The sequence below is a fragment of the Sebastes umbrosus genome, chromosome 7, assembly GCF_015220745.1.
Source record: "Sebastes umbrosus isolate fSebUmb1 chromosome 7, fSebUmb1.pri, whole genome shotgun sequence".
Taxonomy (NCBI): Eukaryota; Metazoa; Chordata; class Actinopteri; order Perciformes; family Sebastidae; genus Sebastes; species Sebastes umbrosus.
The window spans coordinates 15,193,823-15,211,016 of NC_051275.1; the positions used below are offsets into that span (position 1 = coordinate 15,193,823).

General features: G+C 42.0%; 1 protein-coding gene across 8 annotated transcripts in view; it reads right to left on the reverse strand.

The window, feature by feature from the left end:
* LOC119491208 (muscleblind-like protein 1) overlaps positions 1-12,890 on the reverse strand; it is a 75,439-nt gene extending 62,549 nt beyond the window's left edge. For 3 of the 8 annotated variants that reach the window (XM_037774963.1, XM_037774962.1, XM_037774948.1), the window contains exon 1: positions 6,923-7,069. Coding sequence is in view for 1 of the 8 variants with exons in the window: in XM_037774959.1 (XP_037630887.1) it covers positions 6,923-6,943 (21 nt within the window). In the remaining 7 variants the exon portion in view is untranslated. Of the gene's footprint in view, positions 1-6,922; positions 7,081-12,681 lie in introns of those variants that run through there. The other 5 variants (XM_037774961.1, XM_037774960.1, XM_037774949.1 and 2 more) reach the window with 4 other exon arrangements.
* Positions 12,891-17,194: the final 4,304 nt, after the last annotated feature.

Sequence of the window (17,194 nt, forward strand, 5' to 3'; positions counted from 1 at the left end):
TCTATCTCGCACACACACACACACACACATTAACACACGATCTATGACTCCCTCCTTCAGCTGTAAGACAAACAGAGGGGAGGGGAGACGACGAGGGCAGTCAAGTGGCACGTGTGCAAGCTGTCGTCTGCACTGTGATATCAGCGCAAGTGTTTAAACAGCCTGACGTGCACATAGAGACACGGGGGTAAGGCAGTTTGAGCACACATGAATAGGGATGTGGGATAATATAGTATACATGGTTACCTATTCGTTTGTGTGTGTGTCAGGGAGGGGACAGTTACATGGATTGTGCATGTTCATCCATACAACTTTTTATTTCCCCTGCAGTGTGGCTACCTGGTGCCAGTGTGGTGTAATGCAGCGGCAGGGTGTCATCGAGTTCACAAACATAAACCACCCCACTGCCAGACCAGTGTACTCCTCTCAGGAATAGCAATGGAGGAGGTGTGTGTGTGTGTGTGGGTGGGAGGGTAGATTGGAAAACGGCAAGAATGAGAGGAAGACAGACAGACGAGGTAAGGGACAGACAGTGAGTGATAGAATGGAGACTTCCAGGGGATATAGATGTAATAGGTGGAAGGGAGGCAGTGAAATAGTAGTCTGCCAACTTTGGTAAAAAAGCTCCCTTGTGTAAATTTACCACCTCAGCATGTGGCGTTTCAAGCACGGGGGCCTTTATCAGACATAAAAGAAAAGGCAAACACACACAGTCTCTCCTTTTTTTTACTTTCACTGTGTCTCTTGCTCTCAGACACATGCCAGACTAGACAGACACTGAGACATGTAAGTAAGAGAATGATAAAAATGAACAAAACACAGACAGACAAGTAGACAGAGGGGAGGAACAGGTGACATAGACATGGGTGGATATTCAGTAGGGGTGGGAAAATAAATTGATTCACCTATGTATCGCAATTTTTTTTTTTACGATTTTGAAATTGATTTTTTAATGCCAAAATCGGTATATTTGCTTCATTTGAGTCTATGCAGAGGAAGAAGGAAGTTACCGCTTTTATTGTTGTAGTCTGAGTAACGTGACGTTGTGGCAGCTGCCAATTCTCTGGTGTTTGCTGTTGTTTCCCTTTTCCCTGGTGTTTTTTTTGGTTGAGTTTCTGAGTGATTAGAGGGTTATTCAGTTCACCTGTTGCGCAGGGTGTGGGGACTGGCTCTTAAATGATAGTTGAGAGCAGCTTGGTGCATTCCCCTCTTGGCCAATCAGGGTGTAACGACGCCCTTTCTGTAGGGCTTAAAAGAGGAGGGAAACTGCACACCCAGTGTCATTCTGATCTCTCCTTCACTCAATGCAACATGTGTTATCAGCTTTACCAGAAACTCTGGTCTGTTTTGGGCCCTTTTGGGATTCTGTGATCTTTGTGTTTTGTTTGTTGAGAGTGTTGACTCTCCTAGTTGGGGAAACAAGTTAAGTGCCAACCAATTGGGTTACCTGCACTGGGACGTTTAGGTACTATTTGTGCAACGATCTGGCTTGCCTTACAATAGCCTAATGCCTGCAGGCTGTATTTTTGTATTCTATTCATTTGTTGATTTTCAATGAAACCCTTTATACCCATTTCTTTTAGTGTATTTTATTTGGGAAAACTTTAAAGGAGGGTAAAAGGAAAAGCAAAACCAATATTTCAGTTTCCTTAATTGTTTGTTATTATAGAGGCATTTGTTCATTATTGAAGAGGCATTTGTTCATTATTATTATTAAGAAGGCATTTTATTTTATATTATTATGTGGATGGGAACTGTTTTTCAGTCTTAAAGTCTGGGGAACTCAGTACCGCCACAACGTCATATCCGTTCCGTGTCCGTCAACCAAAACACACCACGGTCGGCTGCAGTGAACCGAAGCGAGAATGCAAACGGCTGAGGGTCTGCATGGATACGACCTGCAACCTCACATATTAAATCCAAAGTGGTAAACACAACGCATACAGTAAAGTATGGAAACACTTTGGGTTTCACATATTGCAGGAAAAGCAGAGCTAGACATCATGGCTAAAGCTGCATGCTAACTCTGTCATGGACAGGAAACGTTGTCGTATTGTAACATGCAGTCAAGTCAGCTGTCGCTCGCATCTCTGTGGTCAAATTGATCGACGCTATAACTGTAAAGCATGGATGTACCATGGATGTATAAAGAGAACGGAGCTGACGGGAGAGAACGGAGCTGACGGGAGAGCTCGCGATGGAGCTCGCGATGGACTTGGCGAAGTTAGCGGAAGTATACAGTTGTGATTACATCCGTTTTTCAAAATAAGGTGTTAACAAACTGTATATGCAAAATACATATATGGAAATAAGAAGTATAAAACACTACATGTCCCTTTTAAATCAAAAAGAAAAAAAAGTACTTTGTGGGGGAAATGTCTATATTCTTTGATTTTTGGGTTGCTGGAAAAAATGTAACAAATAATTCCTGACTGATATATTTGACTTCAGGACATTTTTGACTACATGCATGCAGAAAATCAAACATTTTTACTGTATTGATTTAGATTTTTCAATAGTTTTTCAAAACTTTGAAAAGAAATTCCAAAGTGTATGATTCAACTTTTTCCCATGGTCTAGTGTTAAAACAGTTAACAAAAATCGTAATAAATCATAATATCAAATCACAATACTTGTAGAATCACAATACATATTGAACCAGCACACAAGTATCGTGATAGTATTGAATCGGGAGAAAGGTGTATCGTCCCAGCCCTTGTATTCACAGCATGTAATGAGATGGGAGCAGAGTGAGAGACAGAGAGGATTCAGACACAGACAGATACAATAAGTACAGCAAGATAAGAATAATTTATGATGGTGGAAAATCCTTGACAGGAGACGGTTCAGTAACTGATTAGAGGCTGAATGGCTGCAAAGCTTAATAGCGGAATTGTTGTAAAGATTACAGAGCTCAATTGATGGAGATGATTAACGCTGATGATTTGGCCTTCTGTGAATCTTTCACATTCTGTGATCAAATCAGGAAATACCAAAGGAGTGGATGCTCCCCCAGAAAAAAAATCAGTTTTTCCTAATCGCAGCCACACACACACACACACACACACACACACACTCACACACACACAAAGTGCAGACTTGTCATCAGAGTAGCATTTGGCCAAACGGGGGATAATCTGTACTCTTCAGCTGTCTATGACCAGTGATTCAGTTTGACACCTTAATCTGTGGAAATCACAGAGGGCTCCACCGTGGAGCCAACTGTATTTACTATAGATTACATCTTCCACTCGTGTGCATTAGTCCGGTGACAGCTTTGCAGACGGCAGGGAAAACAGCAATCATACGTTACTGACTGACTCACTGTGATTTTAGCCACTTGCCAAATGGACTCCCCCGACCATTTGTCTGGACTGACCGAGTGTCTATGTTGCCAGTAATGTGCTCTGTGTTGAATTTCTGAGGGACTCAAAGTCATCTCTCCTGCTGTCACCTTGATCACAGCATCCGTCCCACTTTCTTTTTTTTTCTCGATAATTGAATAATGTAAATCAGGGCGCTCATGTCATTGCACACATATACACACTAATTTCCTCTCACGCACAGACAAACACACGACTCATCTGCATTCGACAGGCTGCCCCCGTGCCTGCTGAGGACAGCAGGGAGATGACATCACTTCTAAAGGACAGATTAGTTGGAACGAGAAGGTGGGGGAGGAAAAGAAAAGAGGGCAAATTCGTGGAAAAAGCTCATTTTTCAACAGTCAAACGCAGGTAACCATGCATCCTCTCCTCACTCTTTCCTCCGTTAGAGTCTCTTTCTTCTCCCGCACACAGCTGTTTAGCCGGAGTCGTGTGCGCTGTGAAATTCAGTATGTATCTGAGTGCCTCTGCGCTCTCTCGCTGTTCTATACTCTAATGACCTTGTAGATCTGCCTGCTCTGATCTGCCAAGAAGCTTTTTTTTTTCAAACCCACCGAGAGTCAGACGCCGAAAGAGAAATACAAAGTGAGGCATGGAATAAAAAAAAGAAGCAGAACGATGGAGATGGAGAGGGGTGAGGAAGTGAAACTGTGAAAGAGAGACAGAGGTGTTGAGATCAGGGGGTGAGAAGAGGGTGTGTACTCAAAACAACAGGGGATAGATAGATAGATAGACGCTGTGTCTGTTGCAGCATCACTTAGGTAAATAATAAAAGTTTAAATGAAGGGAATCAATTTTATTACAGAAAATAAATGGGTAAATAAAATGTACATAGAGTGTTTCCTCTACTATACATAATAGTCAGTAGGCCACCTGCAAATTCCCATTAACATTAAGGCAACAGGACGTCTTCTATTCCAAAATTACTTTAATTTCACTGCTTTCTTATTTTTTGAGGCGCTTTGAGATGGAGCTCCAACCTCCAAAATGTTATCAAAGTAAGGGAACACCTTTCACCATAACTTCCTGCATGCGGTGTGGGAAACTGGCACCATAAGCAGTGGTGGAATAAGAACTCACTGTGTAAAAATACTCTTGTCCTGCATTCAAAATCTTACTTAAGTAAAAGGAAAAGTACTTAAAGTACCAAAAGTTAAAGTATTCATCATACAGATACATTTCAGAATCATATATATATTAAAGTACTGGATTATAATTAGTGATGCATTAAATGTGTACATCACTTTAAATGGTAAAGGTCAGGCAGACTTTAAGTACTTTAAATACCACTGGGAACCTTAATCCATAATATTACATCATCATTTATTTGTTGATTATGTTTTGTATTGATAACTTGAATCTGCAAAGTAAATAAAGCTGTCAAACAATTGTAGTGTAGTAAAAAGTAAAATATTTTCCTCCAAAATGTAGCAGTATAGAAGTAGTATGAAATGGAAATACTTAAGTAAAGTACAAAGCACCTGCAAATTGTACTTAAACCTGCAGTAGGCAGAAAGTTTTTGGCATCATTGGGCAATGATCGTTCAGCATATTGTAATTCAAATGCTCTGAGAGTAAACTAAACTTCTGCACCTCCTCATGGCTCTGTTTTCAGGCTTTAAAAAATCGAACCCGTGACAGGAGACTTTGGTCAATCACAGGTCATTTCAGAGAGAGAGCGTTCCTATTGGCTGTTCATTCAACAGAGGCAGCTGTCAATCACTTGCAAACTCCAACCAAACAGTCAAACTAGGCAGCGCTGATCAAATATGAATCAGTATTCTGTTACTGCAATGCCTATTTCTCCCCTCAAATGTTTTCAGAAACATCTTGTAGTGTACTGTTTAGCTGTAAAATGAGAAAGTTTGCTCCAGCTGGTGGGTGTTGCTTGGTATTTCCTCAACTGATCTCAACATGGCTGCCGGGTCACAAAGTTTCTAATTTTACAGCTAAGCAGTACACTACAAGATGTTTCTGAAAACATTTGATGTGAGAAATAGGCATTACAGTAACAGAATATTGATTCATATTTGATCAGCGCTGCCTAGTTTGACCGTTTGATGTACAGTAGTTTGTGAGTGATTGACAGCTGCTCAGAGACGGCAGACTCCAGCCCGGCTCTGATTGGTTGTTTTCCTCCGGTCTGTGAAATCTTGCAGATGCCATTAGGAGCACCGGAGGACACAGAGGCACATGATTTTTTTTTTTCAGATTACCTGTCTCATGCACTACTGTCAGGATATAGTGACCGTTTTATAAAAAAATAACTTTTTTTAAAACATATTTGTTCCAATTCTACCCACTGCTGCTTTAAGTACAATAATTGAGTAAATGTACTTAATTTACATTTCACCAATAATCATAAGCTCTGATCACAGCAGGTGTCCATGGAAAAATGGCAAATGAGTTGTGCATGCTGTGAAGTGAGAAGTGTTCAGACCCCCAAAGCTAATGCATCTCATACACTTTGAACCTATTTCACTAATTAAGCTTTTAATACAAAACAAACATTCTAAAATCCTGCTTATACTGAAAATTAAAAATACAGAGAGTCCTCTGTAGTGCTCTGTTTATTCCATTATTTTTCTTCATGAAAACGGCGTACACGTATTAGGCCTAAGCGTAGCCCCTTTATAAATCCATAATTGGCCCCCATCCAATCAACAGCCAATATGACTCACATTCAGAAATGTGTTTACAGAAATATAACTGCATCTATATACACTGTTTATTAATTCATCTGTTTACTTCCTGCAAACTTTTTTTTAAAGAATATCAAGCAATAATATCTAAATTATGTTTAACTTTTTTGGCCTTTCTGCAACATGCACATTTCTAGTGATGACTTTGTATGTGCACATGCATGTTTGTTAATGTGTTTGTGTGTCAGACTGGTACAGACGGGCCTGGGTAAAGCGGGAGTTTAATCATTTCCTGAGGGCAGCTGTAATGTAAACACCAGTAGTGCAGTCATTATACAGTACAGGAGGAGCGCAGGGCTGCTCACATGTGTGACATTGAGTCGGTGTGTGTTTTCATTCATTCATCCATAAACGTGAGCGTGTCTAGTGTTAACAGTAGGAGTCACACAACAGGGATTTCCGTTGTATAGTCAAAAGAGAGAGTTTAGTCTGCCATAGAGGAGGGGATGTGTCAGTGTGTGTGTGTCTCTGTGCATATAAGTGTGTGCTAACTAACTACCCCGCGGAACATTAAACACTAACGTTACCCATTCTTTTGTCCCGCTCAGCTCTTTTCCACATTAAAACTGTCCTGGCCTCAAACTACCACGCATTAGCAGTGAAGCACGGTTGGCCATCTGCATATGTACACACACGCTCAAACACACACATATAACTCACTCACATCACACTCAACATCCAGATGGTGAATAAAAAAAGATTCCAAAAGGCAGAAATGGTAGAAACTGTAAGCAGGGACAACTTATAGTCTTGTGTCTAAAAACAAACATAAAGTAAGTAACACACACACACACACACACACACACACACAGAGAGGAAACAGCAAAGACTTACTGTATCTCTGCAAGGACTCATCTGACTGCTGCTGAGGGGAGAATGGAAAGTGAAAACCTCATGCTTGCTTCGGCGGCACTCCTCTCTCTTTCACTCCCTCCGTCACTGCCTCCTCCTCCTCCTCCTCTCTCCTTTTTTCCTTTCTCCCTACCCTGCCTCTTTTCCTTCCTTCCTTCCTTCCTCCTCCTCCTCCTTGCCCTTCACTTCCTCACTCCCTTCTTCTTCTTCTTCTCTCTGCCTCCTTCCCTCTTGGCAGAGCCCTACTGTATTCAGACACGCCAGTCTCCATATAAGGCAGCACAGCTAAACATGTCACACATAATTTATCCACAGCAGGCTGTGAGTTCACCTTTCACAGCTCACGCTTGGATCGTATGCAAAAGAGGGAGGAGAGGAGGAGGAGGAGGAGGGCGACGCAGGAGGGAACTTAACTCAGACAAACTTCTACTGTCAACAGCCACGTTCCCACAATTTCACACCGCATGAGACAGTGTGTGTGCGCGTCTCTGCGTGCATGCGTGTATGTTAACAAATGCTGACAATCAGACCGTGAAAATGCTACCCGAGACCCAAAATGCAATTCACCTGCACTGTTCCAACAACCCCCCTTCCTTTTTTTTTCTTCCTCGCAGTCTCTCCACCATCTGTATCTGCAGGCAGTAAATCTCATACAGATGCTGTTTGTGAGACCCGTCCACCTGCCTGCCTGCCTACCTCCCTCTGCTCTCCTTATCTGTGCTGCTACCTTTATAAAACATGACTGACAGGAACAGAGAGGGGGGAGAAAAAACAAACTGCAAGGCCAACAAAAAAAAAGAACACATTTTAAAAAAGGGTTAAACAGAGGCAGAGAAAGCGAGACAGAGGAGTTAAATCATTTTGTGATTGAAAAAACAGGGTGATGCAGCGAGAGAGAGCAGAGAGGAGGGCGAGATAAAAATAATATGTCAACAAATAAGACGCCATCCGGAGTGCTGTCTGGTTGCGGCTGTGAGAAACAGTACGGTTCCGTCTGATGATGTGTCAGGTTTTTGCTTTAAAAATACATGCCTGCTGACCTCTCTTCTGCCTCTTCTGCTTCTTCCCCTGGTTCAGTTTTTTTTCAACTTACATCCTTTATATTGCACTTGGGGGGGGGGGGGGAAACAAGAGAATGCTTCATGTAGATGAAGAGAGAGAGAAAAAAGCAGAGAATAGAAAGAAAGAAAGAGAGATTGGGAATAATAATAGCTGCACTTGAGTGTAGCAGTGTAGCTACTAGCTGGTAGCTTTCTCCTCCCTCCTCCACAGCTTCAGTCCACTCACAGGACAGCAAGAGTCACAGCTCTGTTGCCATGGCGTCTAACTCCATCAAACACTACGTCAGGTGCATGTGTGTCTATGCGAGCATGTGTGAGTGAGTGCGTGGTGTTGTGTGTGTGTGTTTGCGGAGGAGTGTGTGTGTGTGTGTGTGTGTGTGTATGGTGGGTGTTACCAAGTGACTCAGAGCCACATCACTGACTTGTGGCTGCAATATATCAGGTTGTTTGGAATTTATCACTGTATTGGCTTGTGTGTGTGTGTTTGTATGTGTGTGTGTAAGAGTGCAAGGGAAAGGTGTTGATTGAACGGCAGCCTGCAGCCTGCCCTCAAAAGCACCTATGATGGATCTCTGTGCTGCTCTAAGTGTTAATGTTTAGCTCCAGCTTCTATAAATATTTATCAATTCGTTCATAGAGTCAAAGCGACGCACTACAGACGGCGGTAATATGGAATTTCGATTTTAGAGATGACGAGTTACAGACGTGTGCCCAAAAAAGGCTTTGCAGCCGTCTTCCAGGATGGGATGTCTCCAAGTGTGTACATGTTGTGTTGTGATTGTCCGGATTATACAAGTAGACTCTAGAACTGCTGGACACGATAGTACTTTTCTCTGGAAAAGCTCTGTCTGTAAAGTGTCTGAGTTGTGCTCTGTAAGGAAATACTTATTTTCACTTCAGAGCACAGCTGTCAGCTACAGATTTAGTGTCTTGCTCATGGACACTTCAGTAGGTCAGCTGCATTCAAACCGTAGACTGTATATAAGAAGTGGACGTCTTCACCCATTGGTTTGTGGACTGTCGTTTTAAAGCCTCAAGCTCGGCATTTTGGCCGTCGTCATCTTGGTTTTTTGCAACCAGAAGTGACACGACAGGGTGGAGCTAAGTACAACCGAACGCTGAAGAAGACATTTCTAGGCAACCGAAAAGGTTATAATGAACTGAAAACACACTGTGAAAGGGTTAAAGTTGTAAGACAAAAACACAGACAATAATGTGGTAGAGACCTGTCAATCACAAGGTAGCCACACCCTAAAGCATCCCCTGCTTTATGGTCTATTTGACTCTAAATGGGACCATAATTTACTAAATGAACATCATACTGTATTGAAGAAGACTTCAAACTAGCGATTGAGACTCTAAACTCATGTTTACAATGTTTACTGAGGTAATAAATCAAGTGAGAAGTAGGGTCATTTTCTCATAGACTTCTATACAATCAGACTTCTTTTTGCAACCAGAGGAGTCGCCCCCTGCTGGCTATTATGAAGAATGCAAGTTTAAGGCACTTCCACATTAGCTTCACTTTTCAGGCCCAGTGGTTGCCGCCTGATTCAAACATTTGCTACATGTCATCTTTTACCACTGCAAAAAACAGCAGTAGAAGATCCTTTACTTATATGTAAAAGTAGCAGGACCACAATGAAAAAATACTCCATTTCAAGCTAAAGTCTTGCATTCAAAATTTAACTTAAGTGAAAAAGCGGTTTAAGCATGTCAGTGTTCCAGTGTATTTTTTTATATTTTATTATTGGAGTATTATTATTTGTGCATTAACATGTAAGCATCATCCCAATATTGTAGGGCCAAAATGATGCTAATTTAAACTGGTTTATATGCCGTTATTGTAGTTTGATTACTGTGCATTATATTTTAAATTCTCAATATAGGGTTTAAAATATGAAACCGCAAAGCACCTGTTCCCCGGAGACACAGTGAAGTAGAAGTGCAGAGTAGTATAAAATGGAAATACTCAAGTAAATAACAAGTAGGCCTACTTCAGAATCATACACTTGAGTAAGTGTACTTTCCACTGGCGGGCTTCTAGTCTAAAGGGAGAGACACTGTGATGAAGAAACAAGGCACACTGAAAGGTTTTGGACTTGCAGATAATTGCTGCAATTGCAGGTAATTTAATGCACACTCAGGTTCCTGCTCGCTGCTCTGCTGATGTCTGTGTACGGAGGAGAGAGCGAAAAAAGGACTTTTGAGGCACTGCTTTTTTTAACGGTGTCTCTCACGTCGTCGCTCATTCTGATCAAAAACGAGGCCACGGATCCATGAGCATGTGTCCCCTGTGTTCCAGATCATTAAAGACAGGAAGATAGGAAAGAACAAAAAGAACAAAGACAGGAGGAGTTAAAGTTGGACAAGGAGATCTGGATCCATATATCACCTTTGATCCAAGCCGCTAAGCAAAGCCAGAGCTGGACGGAGAGTAAAAGAATATCTAGCGGAGAACCTGGAGAAGGATCTTACAGAATGGAAAATCCAGCAGGGGCGACCTGGTGTGAGTTTGAGAGGATTTCAACATGCATAGCAGACCTCTGCTACCCTATTGTTGAAGGTCCAATCATCAAACAGATGTTATCCGAACAACAGTAGCATCAGTAGTAGTATTTCAGCCTGTTAAAGCTGCATGTGCCATACGTCTTTCTTCTTAGAACAGCTCTGTGTTCTGGTACCAATTCTGGGGCCCCGAGATGTGACCTCAGTGGAAAATGTGGGAATCTGTCAACACTGAGCTCTATAACAGACCAGTAGTGGAATATATGAATGACCATTGTTCAGAAAGCTCCTAAACTCACCACAAATAGCTCTGGTATGACCACTGATATTTTTCAACAAGACATCCTTCTGCTTTTCTTTTTTCTGACTCATTGTCTCTTCCCTCGCCTTCATCCTGCACTAACTTTAAAGGAGACCTTATATACCCAGCTGACTATAGAAACATATATGGTATGTACATACTTTTATCAGGCAGCTTTCAGTCTCCCGAACACCAACGCTGAATTATTACAAAGCGGAGGCAGAGATATGGATGCTACTGTCATATAGGTGTCTGGTGGATAATTCTATCAGGCCGCAACACAGACAGTGAAGGGGGGCTCTTAATGAAAGGAGCCATAATGAAAAAGAGGAGCCTCTCCATTTTGAGTTTTTGACAGGTGGATTTCTGCAGTGGAAGTGCAGATTGAAGCCGAGCTCTCTCTCACAGAGCTAAATGGAGACAAACTGAATATTCAAAAGATTTTTTTTTGTCTGATCTGCATTATGGCTTTTTTGCATTTCCCAAAGCCGCAAAAGCTCTTTGCATAGTCCGTTACAGCACAAAACAGTTTCCCACATCCACATAATACACACTGTCAAAAGGTGCGAGACACACAAGTAGAACAGTCTCAAAGCTCCTTTTGTGTGATAAAGGGTAATGAGCTGGATTTTATTTAAAAGCTGGATTTTTGAGACAATACAACTTCAAATCATTAGGTTTTATTTCAAAGCTATTTATCACTCTGAAGCCCTCATTTGGATCTTCCAGTTGTGTCTCCATGTGACAGTTTTGAGACATGATTTCACGATGGTGGTCCCATGGGTGGGGGATTGAAATTTCCCATTTGAGTACTGGGGTAATAAAGTTTAAGAGTCCCTGCCCTAAGCTGCTGCAATCGCACTTTCCAGCCTGTCTGTGTCTCTGGCGCAACAGATACAGTCGCAAGCCTCAGTGGGCCGTTAAACCACAAACTGACCCGTAATGGAGAAGCCATACGCTTTTAACCGCCAGTCAGTTTACATTAGCTATATATATACCTCAAAAAGAGGTGTGTGTGAACAACTACTGTATATTTAGTTTTAATTACAAACAGCTTTGGAAACCAAAAATGCCTCATCAATGATCGTCATAATGAAAATGTAACATATAATGCATCATTAGGTTAAGCTGTTCTTCACGTGATTTACATTTTAAATAACATAATTTGTCTTCCTTTAGTGTTACATGAAGCATATCGGACAAAATCACGCAACATTAACTTCATATTTTGCGATTAAACCTTTAAGGACAAACTTTCTCCATTACTGTTTAACTCCTATTGCTTTTGTTGAATACATTTTGAAGATTTTAAATTCACTATTCTATAACGTGAATATGCCGGACTGTATCCAATGTACATGAAAAGGTAAACATCAGTTGACAAAATGACAAAGTACACAGTGTGCAATTGCATGAGACAAGTTATCCTTTCCTAAAAGTTACACCGTGTTCACCAGCTCTCCCATACATACAGTATATGCAAAACCTTCCCAGCATATTCAAATCAGCTAACACTATCTGCAAACTGGAAGAACAAAACTATGCAAAAAACAAAACCAGTGACAGACAAAAACTAATATTCCATATGCATGTCAGATATTTCAAATTTCTCTAAAGATATATCCTCGCTTTTGGAAAATCCCAAACTCAGACGTTTCCGAGTGAGAAAAAAAAATACAGCAGCAATCACTAGCAACAGGCAGGGAAGTTGTCGGAATCATAACATGTCAAATATTAATGACACCCTGTCATCTCCACAGAGCAACTCTCCCATCTCCTCCTCTCAGGAGGCAGTAACGGACACTCGCACGGATCATCTTGTAAAGCCAGTGGCTGTCCGTCCGCACGGTCAGAGAAAAAAGCTGTCTTACCTGCCTGGTTGTCTTGTGTGTTTCACTCGTGCTCCGTCTGGGGTGTACGGGTGTGTGTGCATTCACACACAATCCCTCTGAACAGGAACTGATGAATCTGCACGACTTCAGCCCTGCAGCGTGCAGTGCATTATGGGGTTTCAGTCTCTCTCTCTCTCTCTCCTGTGTGCGTGTCTCTCTCTCTCTCTTCCTCTCTCTGTTGGCACAGTGTTAGAGGGGGATGTCCTCGCCTCCTGTCTGGAGAGAGGAGGGTGAACTCACACGAGCTGTGTCCACACACACACACAATGCAGAAGAAGCCTCGTGATGACGAGCGCCGCGACTCTGGTTGCCGTAGCAACAGCCTCCCCCTCCCCAAGCCCTTTCGCTCCTGTAGCTCTTACAGTTTCTCTGTGGATTCTGTTTAAATAGTGAAAAAGTGAACGAACTGCACACATTCTACTCTATTTTTTCTTTTATATTTCCTTATATTCTTTATTTAGCATTTACTTTGCTACTCAGCTAACGCAGAAATGAGAAGAGACTCTTGCGGTCATGTGATCACTAACTGTTGCTTCTGCCTTCTGAGATAAAGCGAGGGTGGTGTGTAGTCAGAGGGAATAGAGACAAACAGAGTGTTTGTGTGTATGCACATGCATCTCTGGGCTTGTGCGTGTGTGTTTGAGTGTGTGGGTTGATGGTGGTTCCTGGAAGCAGGCTATATAGTTCCTGTTTGTGGTTTCTTTCCTTCTCTCCATTGCTACTGCCAGTGCACTGAGGCCTGCAACCCTTTGATAACACACATCACCAACAAGGGAAGAACAGCTGGACTGACCAATGAAATGAATGGGTCGTGTGCACGCACGCACGCACGCACGCAGACAGACACACAGACACACAGACAGACTGACTGTGGTGTAATTATTTCAATTTTCATCATTATTCACCTTCCTGGAGGTTGGTTTTAACTGTTATTTAGTGGCTGATTCAGAATGATAATAGGAGCTCAGTGGGTTATCGAGAAAGGTGGAGGGGAGGGGGGTTGACAGGCAGAAAAAAGAACAGAGAGACAGAAGGAGGGAGAGAGAGATAGAGGGATAACGTACTGTAAAGGAGAGAGAATGACAGTGAGGAAGAAAAGGAAACGAGACCTCCTCTCCGCCGTCTCCCATGGCGACAGAGTGGGTGGAAGGCCGTGGCTGTCCTTCAGGCCCTGTAAATCAGCAGCTCACAGCTGAGTCCTGCAGCGCAACCATCGCACTGGTAACCCCCAACGCTCAATCTTTCAATATCTAGCCTTCCTGTTTGTTGTCTCGCAGCTGTCATCGCTGTCTGTGATCCTACAAGAATCCTCTCTGTCACCGAAACGTGTATATTCCACGTTCATATTTACATCGAGATGAGTGGTACCACCATGTAGGGCTGCACGATTATAGGGCCAAAGTGATGATCACTATTTTTATTGTGATTTCACATTTTAAAAAAAACAAAGCGCTGCTTTCACTTTCATGTTTTGCTACATTCCAACTGTCAAAAATTCAAATTGTTATCCTTTTACTTTGTTATTTGGTGCCTTTAAATCCATTTTCACGAGAAGAGTCCATATGAACGCCCCCCCTCTTGTGGTATTCCCGTCACAACCTCATCAGTGGGACGTTTCTAAAAGTTCACAAGTTGTGAGGTGTTTGTTGACGTTGTCAGAAATGGTGGAGGCCTTGGAAGTAAAGTTTTCGGTGCATAATAAGTTCATATATTGTGATTTAAGTAGTATATTGTTGTTCTTCATTTTATAGTACGTCTGAGGAAAATGTTGATATTCCCCACGTCCTCATCCTTGTCCTCTGTCATTATGTCTTTGCATTTCCTGCATTATGTTACCCACTTGCAAGCTTGCTAAATTTTTAGCCTCTGTGGCCTCTAGACGCCGACAGTAAGGTTAATATTGCCGTTGCATAGCAGCAGTATTCTAACGACTTAACCACTTGAACGCCAAGCATATCGTGTACACGACTTACCATGTTGTAAACACCAGCTCACAAGTTTTATTTGAAGGCACCAATCCTCATCTATAGTGGGTATTTACAATTCAAAACAATTAAAAGTAGTTCTAGTTAGTATAAGTAGTTCTAGTAGTGTCAGGAAGTTAAACAGGTCATAATTCCTTATTTATTGCTGTGAAAACGTCTCCTTCAAACAACTGGATTTATTAAAGTGTCTTGCCAAAAACAACATTTTACAAGATTACATTTGAATGCATCATGATAGCGTTATAATTTACCAACGCCTAATACTCATTTTTACTGAGTAGAGCTTGAACAAACCATAATGTGCTCCGTGCTGTCGGCAGACGAGCCGGTCACTGTGATTACTCTGAGCTGCATCATGGGAATGAATTACAACATAATAAGTTTCTGTTCCTTCACAGCTTATTTTATGACTTACAGTTGTGACAAATTACAGCTTTATGTCTTCTCCACTCAACTGAAGAACTTCCACACCGACGACATATGTGTGTGTGTGTGTGTGTGACGTTACTGCCTGTGCTGCTGTGTGCTGACATAAAACCATCATGTAGGGGCTGCACATGTGTGTGTTTTCAGCAAATAATCAGACGTACGAGACTGCTGAAATCGTGCCGGCTTCGATCGGCTGCTGGTTGACGGTTCATCTCTAGCTGTTAGTTTAGGAAGCGCTTGATTTATGCAGCAGAGATTTCTGTGAGCGGAGCATGCATTTTAAACGTCAATAACGCAGTCGATCATGTTCATTTAATTGCGAGAAGCCGTAATCGTGATTGCGATTAAAATTAGATTAATCGTGCAGCCCTACCACCATGTCACCAGAGCCGGAAAAAAAACGAAGTAGTCAGACCAGTTAAGAAGAAACTACATCTCCCATAGTTCTGTTCTCTGTCTTTCCCAGTAGCCATGGGAACCGGTATAGGAACTGGGATTCACTGAACATTGATTTTTTTACCAGGATGACTTAATCAGTGAGCTTGGCAAAGGAAGGGAACGAGAGCAGAGTAAGGTATAGACAAGGTGGGAGGCAACAGATGGTTGCTTGTTTGTCCGTGCAGGTTGCCAATTCACACTTGCTGCTCTACTTGATTCTGTAGGTCTGTGGAGAATGTGCCACTAAGTTAAAGCTACTCCTCCAGGCGCCCAGCGCTCTGTGGGAGAGAGAAAACTGCATTGAATCAATAAAAGGGACTTTTCCGTGCCTCTGGAAGAACTTGCATGTATCTGAACGAGCTGCCATTACCACTGAAGCCTCACGCGCTCCTCCGTGTAATGAAGGGTCCTTGAGTTTGAGGGACACTGAATAACCTGCTCAGATTTGAAAGCCACGGTGATTAGTCTGCTCTTTGGGACTCACGGCAACAGCAGGTGTCCACAGGCTACGTGTGCCACATCTATTCATTACAGGCATTAACACTAACCGCTCGCACACATACACACACACACAGAGCTCACTGCTCATTGGAGCTATTCATTAACAACATCGCGGCTCCCCTTAAGCGCAATGACCATTGATTAGGCTTATGCATAATGATGGTGGCGCAACTGCTGGTGTAATTATTACTACCCTCAGACTTTTGTTCACCTGAGGTCGGATTTGGATTATTTATAGCACACCTGCACTGTAGGCATTGTGCCTCTTTCTGATACTATATATCCTACATACAGTATTAATGTGTGTATGCTGCATTACTGGAGCGAAGTCTTGAGCCATAAAAAAGTCTCTTGCTGTTCTCAGTGGGAGTCTGTGGGAACTAACTTACTGGCAAATATGAATTTGCAAACACTTAGCATTAGTTTTTAGCTTATTTGCAAATTTTAAGTGGGTGTCATTTCCAAATATCCACATGCCACAGTATGAACATAGCTAACAGTAGTTATTTCACTACAGAGACCTTTAGGTTATTTCACCCAGTAAATATTTTTTGTTTGGGCTCAATATGATATTGATTTGTTATTCAATAGATACTTTCAGGACCACTCTTTAATATTGTATCCTCCATTTTTTATTCCCAGCACAACCAGTAGCCTTCTATGGAGCACCTCTGGGGTCACATGGTAGAAGAAAAACCTTGATGTGTAAATCCGTGCCAACGGATTTGTAATAATTAAAACTAATTTTAGTAGTTCAAAAAGAAGCCCAGTCTCACCAAATGCATGGCGTATGAATGACACAGCAATTTGCAAGTCATTTTGTGTGCAATCATAACAGCGTTTTTGTGTTTTATGTAGCCTGTACTGACTGTAATGTAAATGCATCTGTGTGAATATGCTAAACTCACGCGGTAGGGAAGGTGGATGGGTCCAACAAACATAGGAATTTCAACCAGGAAACCAGTGTTTGAGACAGGTGTTTGTGTCCCAAAGTCTTGTTGAGTTATTTTGAAGTTATGTTTATGAAGTGTTTTCCGTACTTATGTTACGTTATGTACGTATTTTACTAACCAAGTGGTTTTGTTGCCTAAACCTAACCGCGACCGTTTCACGGTAACGACATGGTGTTAAACAACATG